The sequence below is a fragment of the Ascidiella aspersa genome, chromosome 7, assembly GCF_963924565.1.
Source record: "Ascidiella aspersa chromosome 7, kaAscAspe10.2, whole genome shotgun sequence".
Lineage (NCBI taxonomy): Eukaryota > Metazoa > Chordata > Ascidiacea > Phlebobranchia > Ascidiidae > Ascidiella > Ascidiella aspersa.
In genome coordinates this window covers 31,387,341-31,413,196 of record NC_139453.1, presented here as the reverse complement: position 1 = coordinate 31,413,196, position 25,856 = coordinate 31,387,341, and the positions used below count along the sequence as shown (strand labels likewise).

The following is a 25,856-nucleotide window of genomic DNA, read 5'->3' as shown; positions in this document are numbered from 1 at the left end:
TTTTAGGAATTTACCAAATTTTGATTGAGCAACCAGTTTAAACCAGAATTTTAGGCAATTTTGAGCATCAAAATTCTAGCAGAATTTGAAATTTTGGAAAGGCTATATAGCCTTGCCGTTTTTTCAATTTTTGATTAATTTAAAAATATCCATTTTACGTGGGAATTTACCAAATTTTGATAAAGCTGCCAGTTTAAACCACCCCAAACCAGTTAGGGCTACAGTTTTAGGCAATTTTCAGCAAAAATTTTTTTTAGCAGAATTAGAAATTTTGGCAAGGCTATAGATTTGCTTTTTTTTCAATTTTTGATTAATTTTAAAAGTATCCATTTTACGTGGGAATTTACCAAATTTTGATAAAGCTGCCAGTTTGAACCACCCCAAACCAGTTATGGCCACAATTTTAGGCAATTTCGAGGTAGAAATTTTTTTTTTTTTTTTTTTTTTTTTTTTTTTTTTTTTTAGGAATTTTGGGTAGCTTTGATTTTTTTCAATTTTGGGTAGCTTTGATTTTTTTTTTTAATTTTTGACTAATTTTAAAAGTATCCATTTTACGTGGGAATTTACCAAATTTTGATTAAGCAGGCAGTTTAAACCACCTCAAACCAGTTTAAACCAGAATTTTAGGCAATTTTGAGCAACAAAATTTCTAGCAGAATTTGAAATTGTGGAAACGCTATAGCCTTGCCGTTTTTTCAATTTTTGATTAATTTTAAAGTATCCATTTTACGCGGAAATATACCTAATTTTGATTGAGCAGCCAGTTTAAACCACCCCAAACCAGTTATGGCCACAATTTTAGGCAATTTTTTAGCAAAATTTTTTTTAGCAGAATTTGAAATTGCGGAAAGGCTATAGCCTTGCCTTTTTTTCAATTTTTGATTAGTTTAAAAGTATCCATTTTACGAGGGAATTTTCCTAATTTTGATTGAGCAACCAGTTTAAACCACCCCAAACCAGTTATGGCCACAATTTTAGGCAATTTTCTGCAACAAAATTTTTAGCAGAATTTGAAATTTTTGCAAGGCCATAGCCTTGCCTTTTTTTCAATTTTTGATTAATTTTAAAATTATCCATTTTGCGAGGGAATTTACCTGATTTTGATTAAGCAACCAGTTTAAACCATCCCAAACCAGTTATGGCCACAATTTTAGGCAATTTTGAGAAAACAAATTTTTTTAGCGGAATTTGAAATTTTGGCAAGGCTACAGTCTTGCCTTTTTTTCAATTTTTGTTTAATTTTAAAAGTATCCATTTTACGTGGGAATTTAACTGATTTTGATTAAGCAACCAGTTTAAATCACCCCAAACCGGTTATGGCCACAATTTTAGGCAGTTTTGAGAAAACAATTTTTTTAGCAGAATTTGAAATTTTGGCAAGCCTTGCCAAAGGCTATATATAGTGAATCTCCTACATAAGTTTTAATATCACCTGTTTTATTTTCAAACATTAATAAGAAGCACAGAAAAACGCAAAACAATAAAAGTATAGTTTTGATTTATATTTTAAGAAACATTTTTACTGTTGAAATTTAATTATTTACTAATTTGCTTCAACCATATTTAAAATTTATCGTCAAATTGCGACAAAAATTATATTTTTTAGAGCAATTTTAAATTCATTGAATTCCCAGGTCACAATTGCGCAAATAATTCTTTAACTTGGAACTCTGCCCCCGTTTAAACGCCAAATAAACATTTATACACAACAAGAAAAACACTTCACACAGCAAGTCACATTGTAAGGGTTTATCACAGATTATGAAGGTTGTTTTCGATCCAGTTTTAAGGTTGAAGGAAAAGGTGAATTAACAGAAGCAAGTTTTGGTAACTGGAAATTTTGTCAAATCTGTTTGAGCTTTTTGTGAAAAATAATCCAGTGTTGCATTTGTGGCAGATCGCCGCTTAAAAAAAGAAAAGAAACAATGGCCTGGAATTTTTAGGCACACTGAGTAGCTTTATCAGTATTTGTGAAAGGTTGTTGTTGTAACTATAGTGTTAAGATTGGGAGGAATGTTAAGGCTAGGCCTGGTATATTCAGGTCCATTGAAAGGGTTTATCAACGATTATAAAAAGGTTGTTGAACCTCTATTGTTAAGGTAGTAGGGCAGATAATAAACAGAAGCAGGTGGTGAGAGGGAACTAAGAAATTTGTTGGATTTAAAGAAAAAAGTGTTTTCGAAACAAGGAATCTAATGTAAGGTGTGAAACAGTTTGTGAAAATTTGAACGAAGTTGATTAACTTGTCAATTTCGTTTCGTTCCAACCAATCCTTATTCCTGAGCAATCACCTTCGTTACCTGTAAAACATAAAATTGTATTCCATAAATGAAGACGCGTTGGGGAAGGATTGCAACTTCAAACATGTCAATTCCTAGAGTTTACTATTAATTCTTATAAGTTTGTTGAAAAGCCTGACGAGGTACACAAAGTTTTTATTACTTTCGGCGTTTGTTGAGGATTTGATGACCGCGGTTTTTCTCAACCCATGGTTCGCCACTCAAAATTATGTGGCCGTTGCCGATTTGAAGTAACTGTTTAAATTTATTGAGATTTGTTCAGAGCAAGATTTCTTTAAAAAGCAATACGAGACATGGCTAACATTAACTAAATTCGAACTTATTTATACTAATGTCTCGGGTCGTATTTCAGAAAGTTAAGTAAAGACAATTTCGTCGCCAAAGATTTGATGTTAAACTTACGCTTAGTTTTAGAATCGCCGCTGAAAAAAAAACCGAGAAACACTTGTATATAGCTCCGTCCTAATTAACCTTTTGCTTTTTGCGTTTAAAATTTACTGTATTTTATTTTCCAAGCAAATTTGGTAGAATGTAGAAAATCTCAAACATTTCTTAACAATAAAAACTCTTTAAATTCGCAGTTTAAAAATCATTTTTGTTAAATTTAAAAAATTAAAATCAGCTAAATTTTCATTTAAATGGAATAATTTTAAAAATAATCAAATCCTAAAAAGGGCAAGGCTATTATTTTAAAATTATTAATTTTTACACCTATATTAACTGATTTTAATTTTTTAATCAAATATTAAGTGATTTAAAAAAATTATTCACGTTTAAAATTTACTGTATTTTATTTTCCAAACAAATTCGGTAGAATGCAATTAGAAAATCTCAAACATTTCTCAATAATAAATTTGTAAACGTTTTTTTTGGGGGAATGCCAAAGTTACTGAGGGTAGGTGTTTGATTTATTATCAGACAATAATTTACCATTTTTTTCTTTCTCGATATATTTTAGCTGCAGCGCGTTACTTTAAAAAAAAAAATATATATATATCTTTGGGCCTGTGTATCTCAGTTGGTAGAGCGACGGTCCCTGCTTGAACGGAGGTCGTGAGTTCGAACCTCACTGCAGGTTAGTTGTTTTTCTAGCCTGCCTTGCTTGTATCATTGATCGACAAATTTGGTTGGTCTGCGATGGCTTTCGGTGTACGTATAAACAGTAGTGTACTACTTAATTGACAAAGATTTATTTTCAGGGAAGACGTGACAAAATGTAAAGTTCACCAACACTCCTCCTAGATTGTTGTGGGTCTGTTACTTATTATAACATTTCAACTTACTTTGCGTAAAGATTCCAAATCAACTTCGCCGATATCTTTTTTAGTTAACCACATTTCCTCCACTTTATGAGCGCAACTTCTAAGCAAAGTCGCCCCTTTTCTTCCAATATTGTTGCCGTTCAAATCCAAAATCCTCATCTACATAAACACGTTGTTAGCTAATCTACGAAACTAGAAGCGTAAGCATTATTAACGACCTGAATATAAAAACTCCTGAACTAAAATCGAAGGAAAAGTTAAAAAATCGTGGCTGTGGAGAAGTTTTCTGGTGAATTATTTTGGCACTTCACCGCTAATAACCCAGGTCAATTTAAAAATAATTAAGTTGAACGTTTGTTCAGTCGCTCGCGATCCGCAAGCTAACAATAAAAAGTCCGATATTTTGTGGAATTCTACAAATAATAACGCCTTAACAAAAAGTCTGAGGAATACATAATTATTCCATATTTTGCGTTTGTTATTTTCTGATCAAGGGCAACCCAACAATTTCCTCACACAAAGCAACTTAACGACAAAAGTGTTGTTTTGTGAATCATAAAGTAAATTTGGGTGTCTGTTTACACAATGGAGATTCCCCGTTTCAAAAGGTGCACCCCGGTTTTAGGGGGTCAGTGTGAGTATTCCGCATACAGCGCACCTAGTGGTCGTTAACATACATGACAAAAACTTACAGGTCGATCCAAGCGAGAAATGGCATCGGTTAGAGGTTGTAGATCGGATCCATAGATGTCGCAGTTATTCAAACTTAGCCGCTTTAAGTTGTGAAGACATTCTGCCAGTAGAGTTAGCTCATCTGATCCAAGATGCATCTTATTCAATACTAAGACCTTCATCTACATAAACAAGTGTTTGTAGGTTAATATTGTTACAGGTGGCCTCCAGTCATTCCATGCAATCGGTTTTTAAAGGGGGAAAACTCTCCAAAGTATTGATAGCAGATGACAATTAATGAAATACACGCAACATTTTGTTTCCCCATAAACACACTCGGGCGACAGCTAGTGGCAACATCACAACAATAACAAGTTAAAAAACATAATCATTCACTGCTCGCCGTTGGCGACACCCGCCCACAAAATGTGCACTCCCCCCCCCACGCGGTTATTTTTTTGCACTCCCAGTTTTGCAGCTAATGTTACTTGAGCACTGTGTGGTCATAAACTTACAGGTCGATCCAAGCGAGATATGGCATCGGTTAGAGGTCTTAAATCTGATCCTTTAATGTCACAGTTCTCCAAATCCAGCATATGTACTTTGTAAATAGATTTTGCCAGTAGAGAAAGTTCATCTGATCCAAGCTTGCTGTTATACAGCACCAACATCCCCAACTACATAAACAAGTTGTTAGCCATATCAATTAGCGTTTTGATGGCAGCTTGTGCTATATTCAGCTGGATAAGTAAGCCGGAACGGTCAAGAACGGTGTTCCGGTAAAATATTGTTACAGTGATGCGGCATTAATAAAATATAATATTTTCATGGAGTGTTTGTCGGGACTCGTTCTAGGCTTGTATCGGTGCCGATCCGATGCCGATTAGGGTAGATTTTTTAAATGCACCAATTTCTATCGTAAAAGGGAAATTCATCAAAAATAGAAGGTTTAAAATTGTTTGTAATTAAACTTCTTTGTGCTAAAACGAATTTTGCCTATAACCTGGAAAAATAGCCTTTGAACGTTTTAATTTAATCCATTTTGTTCGATTGGGCATAGTAATGACGTCATTTGTATTCGGATAGAGTCGCGATACTTTGTTTCCAAAATATCGGTATGAGATGAAATCTCAAGTATAGGGCATCACTATTTCTATTATAAGCAAATTACGATTATTTCAAACTTATGTTATTTACCGGTTTTGGCAAATGTTTGATTCCATCAGTGAGAACTTTCAAAGCGGACAAATAAATATATGGGCAGTGTAAAGCCAGCTCGTCGATTTTATGAGAACAGGAGAACAGAGCAGTGAAGTCACTCGCTTTGTTGGTGATAACATATACTTCTCCCATCTGTAAAAGTTGTATAAACGTGAACATGAAAGGTTATTTAATAGCAAACAAAATAATGCATTTTATCTAACTTTGCAAACCAGTTAAACCACATACACTTTCTGTATTGTGCCTATGTTTAGAACTTATACCACATCATTGTTTACTTTAACAAACCCTTACAACTTTGGTCACATTAACTTTATATTAATCATCCACACTTAGACAAATACCCTTCACCATTTTAAAAACTGTTTCCACTTTAAATGTTGCAACTAGGGATGTCCGATAATATCAGATCGTACACGATACCCGATACCAAGTGGTAGTAGCGCTACTTGTTCGCTTTTCTCCCATAAAATTACATTGGTATCGTAATAAAATATATAGCATCGGACATTCCTACAAACGCAAAATTAGTTTAAACGCAACAAAAATAAGTAATCCACGTGAAACTCTTGGTTAAAACAGAATAAAAAAACTTCTACAAACCTTAAGGTCGTTTTCCTTTATTGTGGCCATTAACATTTCCAAAGCGTTACCGGTGAATGCTGTGAAGTATATAGCGTAATCGACAATTCCTCCGGTGTTGATGATAGGCTTTCTCTCAGTAACTCGAAGCACGTGACTGAAACTTGTCACGTGACTTGGAAGGATCGTTCCATTTAAGTGCAACTTTACAGGAAGAGAATTCCCCACTGAGGTGATGATGTCACCATTGCCTGATTCACAAGCGAAAGCACAAACCTTGAACAACTTGGCTGTGTCTCTCTCGTACCACTCTCGACGGACAAGCAGTTTTGAAGCAAGTGAAGTGGCGAGGTTTATGAGAAACTCTTTCTTTTCAGCAACTTCAGTTTGAGAAATCTGAAATATCGGTCGCAGTTTGCCATGTAAGTCCGGATTAAGCAACCCGAATAGAAATCTTAAAACCATTTCCCATTGATCACTTTCCATGCGTTGAAGCAACTGTGAAAATCTCCCGATATCAGTGTCAAACATGAGCTTGAGTGCTGCGAAGAATTCCTGCCAGAGGAGATGGACAAAGAAATAAACTTTGTCACCCTCCAATAGTTTTAGCTCTTTGTTGTCTGAGAAAGCTTGGAATTTGATGAAATCCTCCAATTCAGTAACATCAAGTCCAACTTCATTAAAGTCTTTTATTTCGAAGTTGAATTTATCTTTGAACATTCCGGTTAAAGCCAAGTGCGAAAGATTTTGCAAAATAATGGCTTCATTCTGAAACTTAGGAGAACGAATACAATCAGCCACAAAAGATGCAAAAACATCAGTAACTGTGAATAAACCATCACTTGAACCATGTTTTATAATATAAGATGAAAGAGTTTTGGCAAAAATTGGAATAAAACACAAAGCCTTGGCTGATGGGTTTTGTTCAAGTGACTTTTTAATCTTTTCATTTTCTACTTGGTTTGGATAAAGTTGTTTGAGGAACAAATCTTGGGAGATTTCATTAAAGCCGATTACCCGGACTGTAAAGTGGGGCTTGATACTTGGGTGTAGCTTGTGATAAGCCCCCGGTCGTGAGGCAAGCAGCTTGTGAGCATTTGTAAGAATGTCACCTCGTAGAAGGTTTTGAAGAATTACAACTGGCTTAGCACGATCATACAAACCAATAACTGGGGCTTCAATTGAAAGATCCTTGAATCTAACTTCATCCAATCCATCCATCAAGATGTACACATTGCATGATTTTGAAAGTTCAGTCAGAAGTAACTTATTGTTGTCCGTCTCAAACTGCCATTGTGGAATGATTGACTTAACTAGAAACTCTAGAACATTCATCTTTTCATTCTTATCTAACTTCTTTAGATCGATAAAAAACAAATAGGAGTTGTCTTTTGCAAAAAACATGTTTCTTAAGAAACCCCAAAATGATTCATCTTTAATATACTTGAGAAACTGCTTGGCAAATGTGGTTTTGCCGATACCAGCATCACCAACCACACCAACTGTGTTGCCATATTTCTCAACATGTTCATTAAAACTTGCTTGACCGAGGTATTTTGATTTTGCTTCTTGAATCGAATTGTTCTTTGCTTCAAGAAACAGATTCTTCAAAGAAATGGTATTTGTTTCCTTAAAAAACACCTCTTTTGACCCAAACTTCTCCAACGTTTGTAGATGCTCTTTGATGACGTCAAGAGGTACCGGGTCAGTTGGCAGAGATTTAGTGATGACGTCAGCTTTTCTGCTCAATTCTCGCAATAAAGAATCTAAAAACAACAATTTACGCAAAACATAGCAAAAAAAATATTCCTTACTAACTTACGATATTTGTAACAATATTGTTTCGTCTGTGTTAATGAAAAAAGAACTTACAACAAAATCAAAGCCAGAATACCCAAAGCCTTTCGAGAATAATTTGCTCGCTTAATTTCCCCACAATTAATTTGCAAACCTGATTCAATACATTTGGTAATAATGTAAATTTCTTTGTTTAAAACAGAACTGAATTTAAACTGGAACCTAAACATTTTCGGTTCAGTGGACCAGCGTGGTCATGAAATTGATGACGTCACAAAGCGTCGTAGGATGACGTCATATAGCAGGCATGGTTTAAAAACCTGATGTTTTAGGTACAACTCATGCCCAAACGTGAAACATCGATTATTATAACTACATTAAAGGAGAAGGGGTTTATCTTTCAAAAAGTGATTAAATTAAAAAGAATCACTTCAAGTAATCCTCAAAATCAACCCACGAACCAACAAGGGAGTCTTAAGAACCTCTGGTTTAAAGGTTTACGCTCGAAGCTTTAATGTGGTAATTGGTGGAAACTTCGATGTCTCCAAGCCCCACTTAGAACATAGACATATCCTTGTGCTGTTTTACATACTTATCCAAACAACGCACTTACCATGGTCGAATGTATTCACTTGTGCATGAAGTGGTTGTGGAGGGTTTGGTTGATTTGTGAACCAAACGCCTGCAATGATTGCTAAGATGGCAACAGCAACAGAAACAGCAACAGGAACCATATAACTACGATTTTGTTGGTTTCTTCGTGCTGGTTGCGGAATTGCTTGTGTATAGTAGTGTCGATCACCAGTTTGTATAGTAACATTCTGGGCGATTATTGGTTGGCTGAGGCCGGGTGTAGGGTCCTGTGAGTAAATTAATAAACACTTCAACTTGCCACTAAATTACAATATTTTACTTTGGCTGGTCATTGGACACGGATCGAAGTTGGTAGATCATAAAGTAAAATAATGATTTGGAAGTTTTATGTTTTGCTGCAGTAAGAATTATCATAAGGAGACCAAGAACCTTAAGGACGAACTCCAAGTAAAGCTACAGGTCACATTTTGATCATATTGGTGCTGTACTTGTATCTGTGCTAAATGATTTCTGATGTTTGTAAATGGAATTAGGCGTTGCAATGTTAGTTGATTAGAAATAAAAACAAAATTTATTGAACGCATTTAGTTTATACACTAATTGCCTTATATCTGTTTCTTTGAAGATGAGCCATTCGCAGCATTGAAACAATACGAGTGAATGACGATAATGTTCAATTCTGCCAAACCTGTTCCTTAGAGCACAGATGATATTTTTAGGTTAGTGGGAGACCTGAGATTAATCAGTTTGTGATAGGTTTCGCTGCGGAGCTGATTTTCTACGGACGAAAAAATCAACTGATCATTCGTTTCGGATTCTTAGCACGTGACCAAAACAAAGTTTCTTATTTACGTCATAATATTGCCTTTATCACGCAACAAGAGTAAAAATTATATTTACCGATTCCACGCGAGCGTTAGCTTCTTCATCTTCACTGTCCGACATTTTTGTTCTGAGGTGGCTTACAAAAGGTTTTATCAAAGTGTGAGGCAATTCTATAATTATAAAGAATACCAAGTAAATTGATTGTTGTAAAAAATGGATAAATAACATTTGGGCAACCCTTTCAAAAGTGATAATGTTTACACAATTGAGTTTCATAATTGAGTTTAATTGAAAACAGTCAGCAAAAGTATATTTGAATCAGAAATAAAACAAAACTTGTCAACTTGGTCACATAGGTCGCCTACAAACTTACTAGGAAAACTTAAACCGGAGTGAAGAAATTCATTATTATTATTTTCATATAACTCAGCTGCGCCTGCTAGCGGTTAATCAAATCTGCTCTCTGCCATGAACGCTCGCCTTAAGCAAACGCCGATAATTCTTAGTTTAAGGAAAACCTGCTTCTGTTCAACACCATGACGATATGTTTTGGTAAACTAGGCAAAGTTACTTTACCAACGAGCTTTATATAATCAAGAACAACTGACAGCATTTATAGAATAGTAAAGTATTTAAAGATGATTTGTTCGTTCTATCAGATAAATGGACTACCTTTTCCATATCTCTATCAATGTACACTAAAAGCAATTTGTTCAACAATAAGTATTACCTAAGAGCTACGTTTCCTTCATAATTGTGTCAGTACGAACATAAAAAAACTTTCCAGTTAAACACCTTGCCAAACAAAACTTTCGTCACATATATTGACGCCTATCGAAAATGTGTAAAGTTTATTTCGGATATATTTATCAATGTAAACGACATCAAAATGCAGTTTGTTTAATAACTAAACACTACTTGTCCTTTATGAAATCTTATCAATTATAGCGAATATTAAACTGAGTTAAACAACTTACTGACAGCCATAACTTGAACCCTGGAATGAACCCTAGTGTAAAACGATATTTTGTGAAAAGCACAAGCGACTTCTACCACGCAAACGATGGAGTCACGCGTCAATGGTTGCTGTGTGATGTCAACCGTGAAACAGTGAATCGTCTGTGCTAGAATGCTCCTCGACTTTTGCTTCTCGCGGCAAGTTTTAAGTCAAGATTAAAGTTTTATTGCGGGTTTAGAAGGTGATCACCTCGGTTGGTTTGTGAAGATGGTGCCCATGTATTGTGGGCAATTTTAAAAAGTATTTTTTTGAAAATGAGCATTTAGCGATGATCCTTAATCATAGAGGACAAGTTGGGATACAACTGGAAGGTTCTAGTTAAATCGTAATTTTTGCGAAAAACCAAGGCACACTTAATCCCCCAAAACATCATGTATCGAATAAAACAAAAGGTGCCGGAAGTCTATTAAACGCTCCAGTATAACGGGTAACTGTGGAAACCTGTCTGTTTCAATATTTCACGTTTAAACCAACCCTGGTTTTCTTAAGTTTGCCAAGGTTTGCGTTAGGGCCTCTTTGTTAAACCTAACCGAGAATGACCGGTGTTACTTGTTTGTATTGAATATCACGCCAGTTGATTAAATGCCGCTTCCACACAGGTCGCATACTTATAATACGTTTTTCTTATTGTGGGGATTTTTAGATACAATCAGTGGCAAACAGCTAAGGAACAACCGGTGCCATTGTAGTTTATTAATGTAAGCAACATTTGTTATTACATAAATAAAACGTTTATATTATACGGCAATCTATTTACGCCAGCACCAAGCATTTATATATTACATGATTGTAATCCAGAACGTAAAACAGCGCATTGTTGCAATATTCCGGTGGTTCTCAATCGTTTCAACCCACGGAATAATTTACTATAACCATAAAAGTTCGCGGACCCAAGTAGTTTATAATAAACAAAATATTAACTACTTGAGTCAAAAAATGTTTTGACACTATAACAGTTAATTTAAGAGACATTTAGGGACACGCTTGGAATTTCTTTTTTGCTTCAGATGCATCAATCGCTGCTTTGTAACATTTACTTTGTAGTTTGTACAATAGTAATTGAACAAAAAATGCAAAGTCTGCTCGCGGACCCACCTAGAACCTTTACCGGACTTAAATGAGTCTGCGGACTCGGGGTTGAGGAACACTGTTATAATCGACCCATCTTTTTCCATTTATACATCGGAGGCGATCTGTAAAGTGCTTCAAGTCTTCTACAACAAGTTTTAAAATCAACTTTTTATTTGAAAACTTGAAAAACAAGCACAGCAAAATACAGCTAATTAAACTCCACTCTAATTCTACAATAAAGGGACAAATATACACGTGGATCAGCGCCGCATCTAGGGTTTGTTTGTGGTGATAAATTTTTAGAAACGACGTTACGTCATAAGGTGACGTCATGATACAAGTAGTTCGAAGCTTGTTGTTCCCAAGCAAACTCGTGCGCAAAAGTGCAACTGGAATTTGTCTAAATATATTAAAGAAGATGGGACAAACGATAGCGCGAAACATTTGTTAATTCGTTTAAATTGGCAAATAGTTTTTAAGAGAAGACGTGACGCATTGGGAACATAAAAAATGCATTGTCCGACGTAATGGCATTTATAAAGATTATTTGGGGAGATAGCTCTGTTTGTTTTTTAGTTCCAATAAGGCCTGATTTAGATAGAAATAAATGCGACAAGCGGATAAACTTGGAAGAATCATTTCGCTTAGAACCTGATGCGCCGCAGAGAAAATGTGCAACAAAAAAACATTTTTGGAAGCGCTAAAATGGGTATTTCAATATCGACTTTATGCTCTTGATTTTGGATTTACGTAAAAGTTTTACAAAAGAAAAGTTAATATTAACGGAGAAAAAAATGACAAAGTTTCTTGGTGCCTGGAACCGTCCCTGCTGTAGAAATTTATTTAAATTAAAAAAATGCTTCATTATGTGTTAAAGATACAAAGGACATCGTATAGTAAGTTACTAGTACCAAGTAACATACACAGCACTAAAATATCTTTAGCAATAACAACCACAACACACTGCACTAAGATGTTTATCACAGGTAATAAAAGTTGTTGTTGGTTGAAGTGTTCAGATTGGAATATAAAGGTTATTTAACAAAAGCAGGTTTTAGTGAGAGAATTTTTTTACAAATGGTTCTAGCTTGAAAAAGTTGTGGAGAAAAGTTTGAGCAGAGTTGTTTCAATTGTCGTTTAGTTCCAACGATCTTAAAATGCTATCACCCATGTTATCTGAAAACAAACAACAGGTTATCACGATCACAATTTTAACTTGATGGATGGAATGCAACTTGTTAAACTGCCGTCAGGTAAAAAGCGAAAGCAAAAACATCCAGACCCAACGATTAAAGTGGAATATTTGTCTGATTTCTGTGAAACAAGTGTGAACTGCGCGGGCAAAACGGTAAGTTCACCCTAAATGTGGGATTTACGTTCTCATTAAATGACGCTTTTTATTTGTAGATTGTTCTAAGTCGGTTACTTATTATAACATTTGAACTTACCTTGCGTAAAGATTCCAAATCAACTTCCCTGATATCGTTTTTATTTAACATTAGCAGCTTCACTTTATGAGCACAAGTTCTTAGCAAAGCCGCACTTTCCCTCCCAAAATTTGTGCCTCCTAGGTTCAACGAATCCATCTACATAAACACGTTGTTAGTTAATTTACGATCCTAGAAGTGTAAGCAACATTGAGTCCATTACGTAATCATTATGATGACGTCACGTTACGGTGGCTATGACGTGTTTATGTCGCACTAGATGTTTTAAATTATTACGTTATATGTTTCCGCTTAACGACCGGACTATAAAAGTTACTGAACTAAAATGAAAGCAAAATTTAAATCGTGGCCGTGGAGGGGAATTATTGTGGGACTTCACCGCTAACAGGTTTATTTAAAAACAATTAATTTGCGCATTTGTTTAGCTGGGCCGAGCTTGTTTGTTCAATTAATTTGATTCATAACGTCAACATAACATTGTTGTGTGACGTCATGTTCCCTGACCCATTAAACAAAATCCTGCAGCGCCCCTTGCGATTCGCAAATTAACAATAAAAAAAAACGATCTTGGAATTTTACAAATTCTGTGAACTTGTGGAAACGCATTTGGAAAAGTGGGAGAATTACAATATTATTTAATTTTCTGCGTTTCTTACTTTTTGATCAAGGTTAACCCAACAGTTGCCTCCCACCAAAGTAGCTTAACTACAAAAATGATGTTTATGAATCACAAAATAAGTTTGGGTGTCTGTTTACACATTGGGGGTTCCCTGTTTCAAAACGTGCACCCCCGGTTTTAGGGGGTCAGTGTGAGTAGTTCGCATACAGCGCATCTAGTGGTCGTTAAAATACATAACATAGACTTACAGGTCGATCTAAGCGAGATATGGCATCGGTAAGAGGTTGTAAATTTGGTCCATAAATGTCGCAGTGAGACAAACTCAGAGTCTTAACGTTGTGGATAGATTCTGCCAGTAGAGCAAATTCATTTGAACCAAGCTTAGTGAAATACAAGCCCAACATCTCAATCTACATAAACAAGTTATTATTTTATATTGTTGCAGGCGACTTTCCAGTAATCAGCGTTCTGTTGGCAGCTTGTGCTATATTTAGAGGGTGGAAGTATGCCGGGAACAGTCCAGAACTGTTGTCTGGCACAAAATTGCTGCAGTGACGCGACTTTGATAAAAAAAAGTTAAAATAAAATGGACAAAGCGTTGTGCGTTGTTTCATAGGTTGAAAAACTCTAATTAGGAATGCCTCGATAATATCGGATCGGAGCCGATACCCGATATCAAGCGGTAGCATCGATACTCGTCCTCGGTGCCGGTCCGATGCTAATAAGTTTAGGTTTTTCAAGCATGAATTTTTATCTAATGCAGCAATGTCCATCTTAAAAGGTAAATTTATCGAAAAAAGAAGGTAAAAAACTTATTCGCGCTAAACCAAATTTTGTCCAATACACTGCAAAAATGGCCTTGAACTTTTAATTTAATCCATTTTGTTCGATTGGGTATAGTAATGACGTCATTTGTATTCGGATAGAGTCGCGATACTTTGTTTCCAAAATATCGGATTTCGGTATGAGATGAAATCTCAAGTATAGGGCATCACTATTTCTATTATAAGCAAATTACGATTATTTACAATACTGATGCTATTTACCGGTTTTGGCCAATTCATGATCACATGAGTGAGAACTTTCAGATCAGGCAGAGCTGTGTTTGAGCTACTTAACATCAGCATGTCGATTTTATGAGCACAGGAGAACAGAGCGGTGAAGTCACTCGCTTTGTTGGTGAAAATATATACTTTTCCCATCTGTAAAAGTTATATAAACGTGCACATGAAAGGTCATTCGAAAGCAAACAAAAGACTGCATTTCATCATACTTTACTTTTTGTATTGCGCCTATGTTTGGAAACTTATACCACATTCTGGTTTTTGCCAGTTTGTATTTCTGGTGTTTTAACAAACCCATACAACTTTGGTCACACTAACTTTGTATTAATCATCCACACCCGGACAAATAACCTTCACTACTGATTTTTTTCACTTTAAAGGTTGCAACTAGGGATGTCCGATAACGTCAGATCGCATACGATACCCGATACAAAGTCGTAGTATCGCTACTCGTTCGCTTTTTTTTTCATAACATTACAATTTAGTATCGGAAAAAATATGAAGTTTTGGACATTCCTATAAACGCAGCATTTGTTTAAACGCAACAAAATAAGTTTATCCACGCGAAAAGCGAACCTTAAAAGAAACTCAAAGAATAAAAACAACAGCCACAAACCTTATGATCGTTATGCTTCATTGCGTTCATCAACATTTTCAAAGCGTTTCCGGTGAATATGCATGAAACGATGTTGATGACAATCTTGCCTTTAGTTGCTTGAAGCACGTGACTAAGACTTGACTTGCCACGTGACTTGGAAGAATCGTTCCATTTAGGTACAGCTTTCCAGGAAGGGAATTCCCCACTGAGGTGATGACGTCATTATAGCCTGATTCACAAGCGATTGCACAAACCTTGAAAAACTTGGCTGTGTCGGACTTCGCCCACTTTTGATCGACTGGCAGTTGTGAAGCAAGTGAAGTGGCGAGGTTTGTGAGAAACTCTTTCTTTTTAGCAACTCCAGTTTGAGAATTAGGAAACATCGGTCGTAGTTTACCGTGTAGGTCCGGATTAAGCAACCCGAATAGAAATCTTAGAACCACTTCCCATTGATCACTTTCCATGAGAGGAAGCAACTGTGAGAATTCCCCGATATCAGTGTCAAACATGAGCTTGAGTGCTGCGAAGAATTCCTACCAGAGGAGATGAACAAAGAAGTAAACTTTGTCTCCTTCCAATAGTTTTAGCTCTTTGTTGTCTGAGAAAGCTTGGAATTTGATGAAATCCTCCAATTCAGTAACATTAAGTCCAACTTCATTAAAGTCTTTTATTTCGAAGATGAATTTATCTTGAATCATTCCATTAAAAGCCAAGTGCGAAAGGTCTCGCAAAACATCAGGGTTAGATGTAAACTTGGTGGAGCGAATAGTAGAAGCCACAAAAGATACAAAGACATCAGTAACTGTGAATAAAGCATCACTTGAACCATGTTTTGCAATATAAGATGCGAGAGTTTTAGCAAATATTGGAATATAACACAAAGCCTTGGCTGATGGGTTTTGTTCGAGTGACTTTTTAATCTTTTCATAATCCTCTGGGTTTGGATAAATCTTGCTGAAGTACAAATCTTGGGAGATTTCATTAAAGCCAATTACCCGTACTGGCAAGTGGGGCTTGCAACTTGGGTGTAGCTTGTGATAAGCCCCCGGTCGTGAAGCAAGAAGCTTGTGAGCATTTGTAAGAATGTCACCTCGTAGAAGGTTTTGGAGAATGACAACTGGCTTAGCACGATCATACAATCCGATAACTGGGGCTTCAATTGAAAGATCCGTGAATCTAGCTTCATCCAAACCATCCATCATGATGTAGACATTGGGTGATTTTGAAAGTTCAGTCAGAAGTAACTTATTGTTGTCCGTCTCAAACTGCCAGTCTGGAATGATTGACTTAACTAGAAACTCCAGAACATTTATCTTTTCATTCTTGTCCAACTTCTTAAGATCGATGAAAAACAAATAGGATTTGTCCTTTGCAAAAAACATGTTTATATGCTTGAGAAACTGCTTGGCAAGTGTGGTTTTGCCGATACCGGCATCACCAATCACACCCACTGTGTTTCCAGATTTCCTAACATATTCATTAAAACTTGCTTGACCGAGATGCTTTGATTTTGCTTCTTGAATCGAATTGCTCTTTGCTTCAAGGAACAGATTCTCCAAAGGAAGAATGGTACTTGTTTCCTCCAAAATCATCTCTTTTGTCCCGAACTTCTCCAACGTTTGTAGATGCTCTTTGATGACGTCAAGAGGTACCGGGTCAGTTGGTAGAGATTCGATGATGACGTCAGCTTTTCCGTCCAACGATTCTCGCGAAAAATCTGAAAACAACGATTCACGCAAAACATAGAAAGTATTCCTTAATAACTCATATTTAAAGAAAAGTCAATGGTTTGCTCGCTTAGTTTTACAACACTAAATTTGCAAACCAGATTCAATGCATTTGGTTATGCTGTAAATTTCTTTGTTTAAAACAGAACTTAATTTAAACTGGAACCTAAACATCTTCGGTTCGCGTGGACTAGGGTCGTCATCAAATTGATGACGTCACAAAGCGTCGTAGGATGAGGTCAAATAGCATCGTACGTAAGATGAGTGTCTCCTTAATGTCTTTGCCTCGACGAATTAACCTTTTTTCTCCAATGGGGATTGTTGTAGAAAATTGGTCATCCTATTGTTGTCTGATTCAGATAAAATGTCATGGTTGGCGTGTTAGGCCGAAACTGTGAACTTTTTACTGCTTATTGAATGTAAAGCGCTTGCATATAAAGAAATTTCAGAATAGATCTGCATAAAGAAGGCAATTCGAAAATTATTGCATATTACGTAATCAAATGGCTATTTGTTGTAATATAATTCGCAGGCATTGACGTATAACGGGCGAGGCATCTTATCTTTTTTCTTACTTGCAAACCGAAGTTAACTTTTATACCATATATAGTTTCAAGAAAACCCTGGCTTCATATAAACATTAAACAGTGTGACGGATAAAAACAAACATAACTTTTGTGAAGGCGCAAATGTGTCATAAAACAGCAAATCGTGCGAGGTTACGAAACAGCGCTTTTAGCTAGCGGATGTTTTTGTACAAGCGGCATTCCAATATTGCAAGCGGCATTACGTCATAAAGACAGGTTTTTGCAAGCGGGATTACGTCATAAAGACAGGTTTTTGCAAGCGGGATTACGTCATAAAGACAGGTTTTTGCAACAGCAATACGTCATAAAGACAGGTTTTTGCAAGCAGCATTACGTCATTAAGACAGGTTTTTGCAAGCAGCATTACGTCATAAAGACATTTTTTTGCAAGTAGCATTACGTCATAAAGACAGGTTTTTGCGAGCGGCAGGTTTTTGCAAGCGGCATTACGTCATAAAGACAGTTTTTTTTGCAAGCGGCATTACGTCATAAAGACAGGTGTTTTTAAGCGGGATTACGTCATAAAGACAGGTTTTTGCAACAGCAATACGTCATAAAGACAGGTTTTTGCAAGCAGCATTACGTCATTAAGACAGGTTTTTTCAAGCAGCATTACGTCATAAAGACATTTTTTTGCAAGTAGCATTACGTCATAAAGACAGGTTTTTGCGAGCGGCAGGTTTTTGCAAGCGGCATTACGTCATAAAGACAGTTTTTTTTGCAAGCGGCATTACGTCATAAAGACAGTTTTTTTTGCAAGCGGGATTACGTCATAAAGACTAGTTTTTGCAAGCGGGATTACGTCATAAAGACAGGTTTTTGCAAGCGGGATTACGTCATAAAGACAGGTTTTTGCAAGCAGCATTACGTCATTAAGACAGGTTTTTGCAAGCAGCATTACGTCACAAAGACATTTTTTTGCAAGTAGCATTACGTCATAAAGACAGGTTTTTGCGAGCGGCAGGTTTTTGCAAGCGGCATTACGTCATAAAGACAGTTTTTTTTTGCAAGCGGCATTACGTCATAAAGACAGGTTTTTGCAAGCGGGATTACGTCATAAAGACAGGTTTTTGCAAGCGGGATTACGTCATAAAGACAGGTTTTTGCAAGCGGCATTACGTCATAAAGACAGTTTTTTTTGCAAGCGGCATAACAGAGCCCAAAAGCTTGAAACCGCAACACATTTGAAAATACGCGATACCATAAATTCCAAATTAATTGCTTATGACGCTACAGATTAATGGGGAAGGTGTTTTTCTTTCAACTAACTTTCAACTTTTAAAAAGACATTACCTTTTTTAAGTAATAACAAAAAAATTACTTCAAGGAATCCTTAAAATTGGTCAAATTTAAAGGACCCTTGGTTTAAAGTATCCGCTCTAAACCTTCACTGTGTTGGAAACTTCGATGTCTCCAAATAAGCTCCACCCTTACACGCATCTAAGTCCTTAAACAAACACACTTACCATGGTCGAATGTATTCGCTTGTGCATGAAGTGGTTGTGGAGGGTTTGGTCGATTTGTGAACCAAACGCCTGCAAGGATTGCTAAGATGGCAACAGCAACAGGAACCATCCAACTACGATTTGATTGGTTTCTTCGGTTTGGTTGGGCTTCGTGAAGATGCACCTCACCGAAATATGCATGCTGGGCAACTATGGGGATGGGGCCTGGTATAGGGTCCTGTGAGAAAGTAAAAACACTTCAACTTGCCACAAAATTACAATATTATACTTTGGCTGGTCATTGAACACGGATCAAAATTGGTAGATCATAAAGTAAGAATAGTTTGGGAGATTTAGGTTTTGCTGCAGTAAGATATTATCAGAAGGAAACAAAAACCTTAAGGACGAACTCCAAGTAAAGCTACAGGTCACATTTTGATAATATTGGTGCTGTACTTGTATCTGTGCTAAATCATGCCTGGTGGTTTGCAAATGGAATTAGGCGTTGCAATGTTAATTGATTAGGAATAAAATAAAATGTCAAACGCAGTTTAAATAATCGATACACTTACGGCCTCTTATTGTGTTTCTTAAAAATGTAACATTCGCAGCATGGAAACAATACGAGTGAAGGGCGACCATGTTCAGTTCTATCAACTGTGTCTCTCAGGCGATATTTTTTATGGGGCCTGAGACTAATTGAACTTAATCATTTACCCATAGATGCCGTTGTCGAGTTTTTTTTTAAGGGCGAAAAAATCAACTGATCATTCGCTTCGGATTCTTCGCACGAGGCAAAAACAAAGTTTCTTTGATCACGTCATACTAATGCTTTATTTTTATGACGCAACAAAAGTAGAATTTATGTTTACCGATTCCACGCCATTGTTAACTTCTTCATTTTCACTGTCCGACATTTTTGATCTGTTGTGGTTTACAAAAGGTTTTATCAAAATGTAAAACTCTATAATTACATTACCAAGTAAGTTAAATGTTGTTAAAAGTGGATGAAATAAAGTAAGCAAAATTACAGTAAGACAATTCTTTAAAAGTGATTATGTTTACACAATTAAGTTTCATAAATGAGTTAAATTAAAAACAGTTAGCAAAATACATTCGTATCTTAAATCAAACAACATTTATTCACAGTGTTATTGTACATTGGTCGTCTACAGCAAACTAACTAAGACAACTACAATTTTAAACTTAAATGCTACAAAGCCTATTTGTCATTGTTTAGTCCAGGGGTGGGCAATTATTTTTAACCGCGGGCCGCATGAGAGACTTAAAATGTTGTGGCGGGTCGGATCAAAAATAGGATCTAAAATACACGCAATATGACGTTAAACTCTGACGGTATAAAGCAAATAAGCTAACGAACTTGTTATTACGATTGGAGTTATGTGCAAAAGTGCAATTTCAAGTCGAATTTAAAGAAGGCCGCAAGACGCCGAGCGATCCGCGAAAAAATTGCGACTATATGCGTTTTAAACCGCAAACTTTAATTTAGATTAAGGGGGCGCATTGAACACAGGTAAAAAATGTACATTGCTTGAAATATTGACGTTCATCAAGTTGGTTGAACCCAAATTTAGATTAAAATAAGTAAAAATTTCGCACAAAAATCTTTTTTTTTTGTTTTTTTGAGGATTTAAGTTACAGATGTGTCACCTGCGGCACAATGGCCACATTGTAAAGACGACATAAATCGGAAGAAACACACAAAATGGCATTAACTAAATTAGGTTGACAAAATGTGGATAGGTTGAGAGTTTAAAAAACGGCCGGTATTTCGTTCATATTTTAAAGACGGAAGACTTTCGACAGAAGCGCAGAAAATATATAAATATTAGGCTAAGTTTCACAGGACGCTATTTGTCTGTAAAGATGTCAAAGAATAGCGTGGAACATACAAGAAAGACAGAAGAGATTCGTGCAAATCGCAAAAACAATTTCCGTTTAGGATTTGAAACAGGCTAAAACGAAATTTGGCGGGGTCGATATCATGACTAGATTCGTCCCTGGAAAAAGTGTTTACCGTACAACCAAACATGTAGAAAATGGCTCTTGTGTTCACATAGCTGGTGTATTTCAAGGAAAATACGCCGCGGGCCGGAATAAACTGCTTGTCGGGCGGGCCGTATGTTGCCCAGGTTCTGTTTTAGAGAGATAATGATATAACTCGGCTGCGACATCTAGCGGTTATATAAATCTGTAAACCTGCTTTTGTTCGACACTATGCCGACATGTCTGGTTAAACTTGAGTTGATTGCTAACGATCTCTTCATATCTTAATACCAGTAATTATAGAAATTGCCATTTTTGCAAATATTATGTTTGGATACAATCAACAACAGCATTTAAAAAGCCGATTTGTTTGTTCTATTATTGGTGATTAACCTTTTATATATTTGTCAATGTACACTAGTGTAAAAAGCATTTGACCAAAACGAAATTCTAACTACTGCGTTTCTTTTTATATTTGTAAAAACACCTATTGCCAAACAAAACTTTCATCAGATATGTATGTGCCTTCAATAAAAAAGTGTAAAATTTATTTTGTATATTATTTTGCAATGCAACTGACATAAAAAAACAATTTGTATTCTAAACACTAGTTGCCCTTCATAAAATCTAATCAATTATAGCGAATATTAAACTGACTTTACTGACTGCCACAACTTGGCCCTTTATATCCTCACCAACTCACTTGAGAGCCGATGAACAGGCAAGTTACAGTTCATAAAAGTGGGAATGAGCCCTAGTGTGAAACGATGGTTTGCGAAAAGCAAACAATTGAGTCGCGCGTCACATGGTAAAAGCTGTGCGTTGCTGTGAATCGTTTGTCATAAAATACTTCTTTTTTTCGGGAGACGTTTCCAGTCAAAATCAACTTTCACTGCGGGTTTAGAAAGGGGATCTCAATTTAATAAATAATAGCACGTAATTTGTTTATCAAAGGCACGCATATGGATAGCAGACTCGTGCAGATCAAAGCTGAATAAAATATAGAATACAATTTAAAACGTATAAAAAACCCATGAAATTCGTCTGAAAAATGTGTAGTTTATTTATTACCCAAAAAATAAAATGCAATCACTGAAGCTTTTTTCGAAATATACGTTTTGATAGGCAATGCCTACAACCAAGCAACATTTGCAGGAAAAGATTATAAATTACAGAAATAAATTCACCGAATTTGCGATGATGTCATTTATTTAAATAATTGCATAAACACCCTATTTTTTTGGATACTTTCTCCACACAGCCGGTTACCACTGCATTTTGTCAGATTCCTATAAGCGCTCCCAAACAATATTTTTTTGATTTTAAGAAAAGTTGTTTTTATTTATTTTCATGACAAGTCGAGATAAAATAATCACCAAATTTTACTTTAACAACACACAAACTGTTACGTGTGATCTAAATTCTCAGAAATCCAGTTTCAGTCACTTGCTAAAATCATTAGAATTCTACCACAGCTATGAAATCAACGTAGAAAATTTGAGTCAGCGTTTGGGTGGACCAAGTGTTATTATTTAATGTTAATACTTGACCCACCCTAACCCAAATAATGTGATAGGATTCTAGACCAGCGCCAAATTTTGTAATTTACGAAAATCATTACACTACACAACTAACTAAGGTTTAAATCCGAAAATGAATGTATGAGCAATGTTTCACAATTAATAAGTATTCAGTTCCACTAAAAGTATTTATTACAATATATTTCTGTTGTTAAACTTAAAAATGCCAGGACTTAGGTTTGGTAAAAAAGTGTAGTAAAAAAAACTGCCAAGATTGCTTTAAACATATTTGAACAAACCCACTTCTTCCACATCACAGTTTCTTTAGTGCTTAATTTATTAAAAGGCATTCTTTCAACACAACAATAATATAAATATATACAATAAATGCTTCCTGCTAGCAGTTTTTACTCCATTAAACTTTCATGAAAATTCTGAAATTAAAAGTATTGTTGAGCACCGGAATGACTGCAAAGGTAGCAACAAAAAGTTGCATGTTTAAAGTTTGCTCGGAGGCACTTCGCAAAAAAACGGTGACAATTTTGTCGTCAGCCAATCGCATGCAAGTGCATCATCATAAGAAATCAAATAACAACCAAAGCTTTAGCATATTTTTTTAAGTATCCTTTTTTAATGTGGCGGAAAGCCAATCGAGTCCTTCGTAAAGTCCATCTCCAGAAGTTGCGCAAGTTGCTTGAATGAACCATTTCCGGGACCGCAAACTGTTCAACCCAAGACATTCAGTGACCTGTTGTGGGGTCTGTGCGTTTGGTAGATCCTAGAAAAGTAAATTATACCATTACAAATTCAATCCAGCCTGTCGCACTGTTTTAATTTTTTTTGACAAAAAATTGTATTGAAACTAACAACATAAAAAATAAAAAAATCTTCGTTAAAAATAGCAACTGTTATGTTTAAAATGTAGTAGAAATAACAAAAAATTAAAAAACTAAATTGGATCGTTTGTCAACATGAAGTTGCGTAAACTTTTTTTTTTATAATTTTAAAGCATGTCTTCTTCACATTATTGGGTTAATAGTATTTTTTCACAAGTAAATGTTTTTAATTTGGTGACATAGCGGTGGCTTTTCAATGACGTGCATTAATTTAGGGGCAGGGGTGAACAATTATTCTTAATAGGGGGCTTAGACAAAAACTTGAGGGAAAACCAGGTAAAAAATTGGGCCTTTTATACATGTGTGTGGTAAGAAAACTGTAAAAAAAGTTGTTTTGAGAAACTGTTGAAGAAATATAATTGTCAACTTCTAGGTGAACAAAAGTACAAAAAATGAAAATGGTTATCCGATGGCACTGGTAGAAAGGTACATAGCTTTCCCAAATTAAGATTTGCACAACCAAAGTATGGCTGTGTGAAGCTATAAATAGAAACACTGCAACTTGATTCATAGATTATATTTTTAACAGTTTGTCAGCTAAAAAGTTGTACCTATACAACAACTTTTTCAAAGAAAGTAATTAAGTTGATCTAAAGCCAAGAATTTTCAAACAATAATATTAAATTGAAGGTTTAAATCAAAAAGTTGTGTCTACCATTCAAAAAAATAAAGTTTAAATGGCAACAAAAAATATCAAAACCATCAGCGGCCTGTGAATTGTTTCCCTTCTAAATGTATTTGCCCGGCGATAATTACCTGTTTGTTACAGAAGACAAGAACAGCAGCTGAGCGAAGTTCATCTTCGTTCAACATCCGATGTAGTTCTTCCTTCGCTTCGCCGATTCGCTCATGATCATTGCTGTCGACCACAAATATCAAACCTGCAAATTTCAACAAGTTAGCTGGAAGTGTTCAATAACATAGCACTGGATGTCCTCTTTTAAAATATAAACCAATGCTCCTCAGATGTCACTAAAACGTGAAATATCCTCTCTTAAGCATTATCTTGGAATTGTCAATTGAGTGACTTTTTGTCATGAAACTTAATTTAAGTGACTATTTCCAAATTAGCGACAGAATGAGTTTTAATCATCTTTTTTATTTCTTTCTTTATTTTTTATTGATGTTTATGAAGAAAAACACGAAATATTAATGGTTTAAATGCCTCGTTCTGTTGTTACTCTTTCGAAGTATTGGGATTGTCTTCAAAAAAGAGAAAAATAAGTAAAGTTAATTGACATAATAGTTTTGGATCAATGGTTCTCTTTTTAGCCAATGAATATATTATTTTACTAGGATTTTAATTTGCAGGCTTCAGAAATGGGCTATTCGTCAAGGAAGTAGGTGTCTGTCAAAAGTTACACCTTACCTAAATTATTTCATAATTTACAAACGCAGATTCATGATTAAAACTGAACAACTAGATAATTCTAATTTTGTAAATCAATAAAAGTAAAATGCAGCTAAATGTATTTCTGATTTGATTTGTGGATTGCTTGTGTTCTCTAATTCTAGTTCTATCTAATTCCCATTTTACCAAAATGCTTCATTGTCGACAGTTTTTTTACTTTCTTAGTCAAAACAAAGAATTTGGATTGGTCAGACTGACTTGTACAAGATTTAACAAAAACGTATATACAAACAATCACAGTAATATTTGCCACTTACATTCCTATGATAATAATATATGATTTAAACTAAACTAATTGAAAATAATTAAATGTAATTCTAGTTAAAACCGTAGTTGATATTCTGGATTTTAAAAATTCAGTAATTCTAATTCTAATTTGAGAAAACGTAAATGATTTAATTCTAATGTTAATCTAATTTGGAAACATCAAAAAGCTCCAATATAAATTCTAAACTAATTTTATAAAGGTAAATAAATCTAGTTGTCCAAGTGCGTTGTTACAACTTTTAAAATTGCAAAATTTTAAATCAAGGCCAACCCTTATATTACATAGATCAGTTTTAATTTTTTTAAATACCTAATCTTTAAAGACTAAAAGCAAACTGTTGATTTAAATGATATATTTGTAGCTCTTGAACAAACTAACCACAAAAGCTACAGCATAATGTTCATCAACAAAAAGGCCTGTTTTTTTTCTGTTTACCACAAAGCATTGCCTTGCATAGCTAACCTTGTGTGTTTTGGAAGTAATGTCTCCAGAGAGGTCGGATTTTGTCTTGGCCGCCGACGTCCCAAACTGTGAAGCTGATGTTCTTGTATTCGACCGTTTCAACATTGAAACCTGGTGGAAAACAAGCAATTTACAAACAACGCCAGAAAACCCTTTTTCAATCTTCATATATTAGGCAAAGGAGATGTTTATGCCAATTAAATTTGTGCAGTTGTATCTTAAACGATTGACGTTTCACAGGTGAGCATTTCACACAGATTTTACAATCGACTGGTTGTCACAACATTTTCTTACCAATGGTTGGAATGGTCGTAACAATTTCACCAAGCTTCAATTTGTAGAGAATGGTAGTTTTGCCAGCCGCGTCAAGTCCAACCATCAAAATGCGCATTTCTCTCTTTCCAAAAAATGAAAACAGTTTTGCAAACGTGCCCCCCATGGTAAATGTATTTTACAAACAAT

General features: G+C 35.4%; 2 protein-coding genes across 3 annotated transcripts; both read right to left on the bottom strand.

Moving 5' to 3' along the window:
* Positions 1–1,509: 1,509 nt before the first annotated feature.
* Positions 1,510–9,418, bottom strand: LOC146138997 (NACHT, LRR and PYD domains-containing protein 12-like). Its single transcript, XM_083394109.1, has 8 exons — positions 9,329–9,418; positions 8,448–8,694; positions 6,059–7,803; positions 5,432–5,587; positions 4,750–4,911; positions 4,255–4,416; positions 3,584–3,721; positions 1,510–2,300 (listed from the first exon to the last, which is right to left on the bottom strand). The coding sequence occupies exons 1-8, from the start codon at positions 9,371–9,373 to the stop codon at positions 2,274–2,276; spliced, it is 2,682 nt and encodes an 893-aa protein (XP_083250235.1). The 5' UTR covers positions 9,374–9,418; the 3' UTR covers positions 1,510–2,273.
* A 12,759-nt stretch (positions 9,419–22,177) lies between these two features.
* LOC146138996 (uncharacterized) lies at positions 22,178–25,833 on the bottom strand. Of its 2 annotated transcripts, XM_083394139.1 has the most exons (4): positions 25,689–25,833; positions 25,395–25,505; positions 24,010–24,134; positions 22,186–23,135 (listed from the first exon to the last, which is right to left on the bottom strand). In XM_083394139.1, exons 1-4 carry the CDS (start codon positions 25,831–25,833, stop codon positions 22,974–22,976), a joined length of 543 nt encoding a protein of 180 aa, XP_083250265.1. In that variant the 3' UTR covers positions 22,186–22,973. The 2 variants fall into 2 exon arrangements, with proteins under 2 accessions (XP_083250266.1, XP_083250265.1); XM_083394140.1 differs by lacking the exon at positions 25,395–25,505 and having other exon boundaries at positions 22,178–23,135.
* Between the last annotated feature and the right edge of the window lie 23 nt (positions 25,834–25,856).